Source organism: Papilio machaon, chromosome 22 (genome assembly GCF_912999745.1).
Source record: "Papilio machaon chromosome 22, ilPapMach1.1, whole genome shotgun sequence".
Lineage (NCBI taxonomy): Eukaryota > Metazoa > Arthropoda > Insecta > Lepidoptera > Papilionidae > Papilio > Papilio machaon.
The window spans coordinates 2,835,867-2,841,866 of NC_060007.1; the positions used below are offsets into that span (position 1 = coordinate 2,835,867).

The 6,000-nt window shown below is 34.3% G+C and overlaps 1 protein-coding gene across 4 annotated transcripts in view; it reads left to right on the forward strand.

The window, feature by feature from the left end:
• LOC106712577 overlaps positions 1 to 4,411 on the forward strand; it is a 92,085-nt gene extending 87,674 nt beyond the window's left edge. For 2 of the 4 annotated variants that reach the window (XM_045683564.1, XM_045683565.1), the window contains exons 15-18: positions 1,271 to 1,552; positions 2,117 to 2,275; positions 3,499 to 3,636; positions 3,934 to 4,409. In XM_045683564.1, the coding sequence (XP_045539520.1) occupies positions 1,271 to 1,552; positions 2,117 to 2,275; positions 3,499 to 3,636; positions 3,934 to 4,272 (918 nt within the window). In that variant the 3' untranslated portion in view covers positions 4,273 to 4,409. Of the gene's footprint in view, positions 1 to 1,270; positions 1,553 to 2,116; positions 2,276 to 3,498; positions 3,637 to 3,933 lie in introns of all 4 variants that reach the window. The other 2 variants (XM_045683566.1, XM_045683563.1) reach the window with 2 other exon arrangements.
• Positions 4,412 to 6,000: the final 1,589 nt, after the last annotated feature.

Genomic DNA, 6,000 nt, shown 5'->3' on the forward strand with positions numbered 1-6,000 from the left:
TGTGAGTGGATGTAGGCACGGAGCGGGCGGAGTCTTTTTTTTTTAATTTCACACGTCGCCAAACACGTATAGGTAATTAGTGCTCAATCCGCCGACCTATTCAGCGCTCGCCATTCATACGAGGAGAGAGGCACTCTCTAACCACGCGCCGTGGGTTACGGGCACGAAACGCCACTAAAACTGCACCAACCCCCTCCTCCTACGACCCCCTTACCCTCTTTAACCCCCTACATCAAGCGTTCGCTATAAATATGTTAATAGGCAAAAATATTTCCAGGAAAATTTTTACAATTTCCCAAATGGAAAATGCCAAACGAAAATCTATGATCGCGTGATTTGAAAGCTTTGGCGCGTACGTTTCTATTTGTGTTAGAAATATTAGATGTTTTTTTTTGCAATCTCGTGATTACGTGTATACGAGTATATGTATGTATTTTTAGTTAAAATTATTTACATAAATTTACAATGCTAAAATACTATTACAAAATAAATTTTACACAATATTATCAAAACGTAAGTTTTCCTTAAAATCAAAGAATTGACTTTTAGCCCAGAAAAATAATGTCCTGAATTTTTTTTTTCATACTTAAGTACTGTATAATTTGGTCCATTTTGGAATTGATTTTTACCAGTATAAAATCTATTCAAGTTGTCCGGATAAGTGAGTCATCTCCGAACCCTATTTCAGAGACATACGAAATGTAGTTTGCCATCCGAACTAGCGATGCTGGGGTCGTTCCCACCCTTCACCATTCAAATCCATCGCAACGTAACATTATTCCATTCACCAAAGCCTGAATACGTCTGTTGCCTTTTCTACTTTTTATTACCAGCAAATGACACTCGCAACAAATTAGATGGTTCACGATGTCAATTATATTGCTGCTCTTGTCCCTTTTATTCTTTAGAGCCTTAATTAAAATTTCACGGTTGCGTGTTCGCCGCGTTTTTTGTTTGTGCATCATTACTTTTGTTTTACACTTGTGAAGTGTGAACTGTCGCGTTTGCCGACTCTTCTATTATCATAAGCTCCGTCGAACACTGTCACAATTAGTTACTACCACTTTTTTCAGGTGTCTGTTTAGTTTTTGTTCACACTTCCCGTTTTGTTTTTCAACTCGTTTACTAATTATCTTCTTTTCTACTGACAGAAGGGCAATTAATCTCGTCAATGTTTTGACGTTCTGTAATCTATACCTTACAATGGGCGCGTGCCACAAGATTTGATTTTGCCTATTGCAATCATATTTAAAGTAACCTTTGTCCACAGAAAAGTAATATACAACAACTAAAAGAAGAAATTAAAGAGAAATTACCTTCGGAAAATTTGAAACCTGTGCCGCCTCCTGTAGTTCCTAGCCTAGCGCCCCCTGGAGGGGAAACATTGAAGCGCAGTAAGAAAAACAGGCCCGCGCCCCAGCCGCCGAGACCCTCGGATTTGGAGATCAGGGCGCCATCGGAACTTCTAGTCGGTGTTCCGGGGGCGCTGAAAACTCAGTGGAAGCATCAGCCGTTCGTACTTGTCACTGGGGCGGTCACGTATGTTGCTAATGTAAGTAGAATCTAAATTTTTCACTTCTCACTTGCTTTCATCTTTATCAGGTTTTTCACAACAGAGGTATTAAGACACTTTTTATTTTAAACTGGATGCAGAAACATTTAATAAAATTTAATATTCTGCCAAATCGATGTGAAATAAGGTATCATATCTGACATAATATACCTGTCCTTACTTACTTACCCGAATATTTCTTATGATTTACATTAAAATGGTGAAATCCCACGGTAGCATTTCATATAGTTCAGCTATTTAGATATACATATTATTAAAATAGGAGTGTCTGTATGGAATATCGAAAAAAAAAACATATTTCGCGAACATGATGTATTTGCGTTGTTTACAACGAAAATCCGATTTTTATCCGTTTGTCCCGTGTAAATTTCGACACGGCCGGGCCGATTTTAACTGGAAAGTAGTTGATATTAAAGGCAATTCTGCGCTGACGGAGTCACTGGCGACCGCTAGTTAATATTATAACTAAATATTTATCAAAAAATACTTTAGTTAAACAACCTTATTTGTACTTGTATGAATATTTTTGTTTCTTTGATTTAGTATCTGGGATCGACTGTGGTAAAGGAGCTCCGAGGAACTGAATCAACAAAGAAGTCAATACAAAAACTAAAGAAGACTACTAAAGAGCCTCGGGACTCTCCGGACATTATACTGTCCATTAGCTACAGAGGAGTTAAGTTCCTAAACACTATTACAAGGGTAAGTAATAACCTTTAATCATAAGCCTTTGTTTTTTGTAAGGGGTTCCAGAGCAATTAAAATATATAAAACTAATGAGAATGTAGTGTCTGTATGTAACGAAACGAAAATCCTTTTATTTATCTAGTCTGTCTATCCGTCTGTCCCCAAGTCCGTGTTTGTTACTGACAATCTCCAAAACGGCTGGGTCGATTTTTACTATACTTTGGCGGTAAGTTAGCTGATGTATGCAGTAATATTGTAGGCTACTTAGTCCGCGCTGACGATGTGACGGGCGACCTTTAGTTTACTTATACACACGTTTTAACAGCAATAACCCACGAGAACAAAGGATGTGCCAAACATTGTACCTTTGTCTTTATTTGTAAAAATAATGGGACTTCAGTATGTTTCAATATTTACCAAACGTCACTCGCGTTTTCATTTTCTGCCACGTTTCCGAAGTACTGTAAAATAAGTTATGACTATCTAAAGTTTCATTGTTTTTAATGCTTTTTTTTAGTTTGATTGCTATCGTATACCTACTTTGTAATTAAAAATACCACATAGGACAGAATACAGACTGGGTAATTATTTTCCTTTACCTCGATTCTAACAAAGGACTTGCAAACAATACTAACCACTATGCTTATTAAAAATAAAAGACGAATTTCGTAGTTTTCTCTCTACGATGACCCTCTAAGTATCACTAGTTATTTACTTCGAAAATTTCTTGCCATAAAAGGCTGTCCTCTTTGAGACGCAATCAAGCATACGGAGGGCAAACCCCACCTTTGGGTCCCAGAGAGGGTCCACTAAACAAAAGCCCCGACTTTGCCCGCTTGATTTTTAATTATGGATCGCTCTTCACACTTCACCGGACCTCGAATCTTGCCTTTGTATTTCTTATAGATAAAAAGTTTTGTTTTTTTTCGATGTAAGGTGATTTCACGATTAGTTACATGGTTACACAGGATAAAAGGGAACTTTGTAAAATGGGAATATTACCATAAAATATTATCTTAAAATTTTATTTTGACCGTTTTGTTACAATGAAACAATTTAGTTCTATAATAACTAACCTTCCATAGACGCAGGAATCTGTCGGTTGCTCGTACTCATCAGAATTTTCTTATACCATTCTGTATATTTGACGTGACGACCCTTATTTTAGCATATGCCACCATGTTTCGTTTAAAGATTTTAATTTTCCTTAAAGTAAGATTATAAAAATGTTGACTTAGGAGTTGATCTGCGAGCACGAGATAAGGAACATCCACTGCGCGTGCCAGGACGCAGACGACCTGACACACTTCGCATATATCACCAAGGACCACTCCACCCGCAGTCACTACTGCCATGTCTTCAGAGTCGCTACAATGGTCAGTCACAAACTTTAGTTTAAATATAGTTTTACTGATTTTGCCGAAATTCAGAGTAGCTTTCATAAATAATACTCACTAACTTTACATAAAACGTCGTCAATTTATAATGTCTCATTACCAAATTTACATTTGCTTAAGTCAACTAATGAAGACGGTAAAATAGAGCACACAGCACTATTCATCGTAATTTTAAAAATACTATCAAAACATATAATTTGCAATTACAAATGTCCAAAGGCTTTATTAATGTGGTAAATAGTGTTAAGTGATTGATACGACCTTCATACATTTCAGGATCAAGCTACCGAAGTAATCTTAACACTAGGCGAGGCGTTCGAAGTGGCTTACCAAATGGCACTAAGGGAGCAATCGAATCGTTCGAGAGTGACCCAGTCGTTAACTAAAACACCAACACATGACCCCACGACAACCAACAAAGAGAAACTCAATATGAACCACGGAAGGTCCCATTCCATTACAGAGATCAAGTTAAATGGTCACCAGTTAAAGATCGCTCCCATACCAGCTTCGTTGTCCAATGAAGATTTCCAAGCGTCTAGAAATTCTGATGGTTCCAGAAGCCCAAGAACTCCTCTACTAAAAGCACCCATCGCTTCCACAGAAGAATTGTGAAACCGAATATAAAGTAATTTTTCCATAGATAATTTTTGTAAGTTGTTTTTACATCCATTTTTTGTGTTTTTTCCACGCACAGATTATTCTGTGACATATTGAATGATGGATTTGAAAATATTTTCATATAAACTTTTGTATGGATTTTGCATTTTATACGAAAGAATTAATTGAATAAACAATTTTATTTATTGTTATTAGTGAGTGGATAGAAGACATAATTATAAATATTGTTCAACTGTCGTTATGTTTATTGCTACATTTTCCAGCAACAAATTTTAGTGATCATAAAAAATAAACGAAAAAAATCACTACTTAGGGTTGTCAAAACTTCTTATAGAAGTCAATGAATATCGTAATTAAATTTTCACTTATGAGGCTAAAATAAAGTGTCAACCATTTGGTCTTTCTGAATAACATCAATTCTATTCTTAGAGACATAAAGTTCAATTCCTTTTTTGAAATAGTTTTCATTCTATGTTAATAGATAAATATTACTTAGGCGATCCATAAGTAATGGATCAATGGGTAAAATTTGTACCCATATCTACAATCAAAGGCCTAAATTTTTGAATTGACAAATTCGGTTGACTAATTTTGTCTTCCGAATTAGGACTATGAATATATTTGACGTGTGTTTTTGCATACACATCTTACATTGCGTTATGAATGCGGTAACCAAGAAATGGTTATTAAAAATAAGACGCAATGAAATATAATTTACTCGTATATCGATCCTATACTTAAGGCAATATACAATTCTCGAATCTATAGTTAATAAAATTTGTTTCTTATAAACTTTTGTATTCTCCATTTCTACGCCGCGTTTACGGTCCGTAAAGTTATTTATGAATTTTGTATTTATATTAGATTAAGTTTTACTATGGAATAGTAAAATTGTGGTTGTTATGTTCATAGATGTTAATTGTATATTTTTGTTTCATATTACTAAATATGTTGCTGACTGTTTCGTTTCTAACGACCGAAAAAAAAATGACAAAATATTTTTTCGTTCGTAACTTGGTATTATTATTGGATAATTGATATTTGTGTAGGCCTAAACATAATCTCGATTTTAGATATAGTTAATATGTTACCAATTTCCAGTGTCGTATAATATTGTATATAAGAGATTGCATTGATTTACGGTCAGTTGTTAAGAAACATAAGATCATGTTGAGGTCGCTCGTAACTTATAGTACATTAAACATATCAAACGAATGTAATTGTTAAATCAGAGACGTAATAAAATAACCAAATTAAAGAGACCTTTATAAAAACTTATAAAACTGCAAAATTTTATTTGTTCCTCACCTATGAGAGGTCTACTTATAATGGTTGTTTATTAAAAATAGAGCTTCCGATATTAATTTTTCTATTCATAGTGAGAATGATATGCGTACAATAAATATGTCTTAGTATGACAAAAAAATAGTTTGATTCATGTTTCAATTATTACAAAATTTTGCTCAAAAACTACGTTGATGTTTAGCATTTGCAATATTGATTTGTCTGTTAATTTTTAGTCTGTGCAAGGCCTTATCTTTATTCTGTGAAAGTATGATTATGTTTGGGAGATTTTTTGTAATCTATGTGATACGATTTTAAAAGTAAAAAGATTCAACAATTTTTCTTTTCTTTTCTTTTATTACTTTTAATTACCTCTACGTGTTTACATATATGTGTACATTACAGTTAAATTATTGTTAATTTTAAACAAGCTTTATA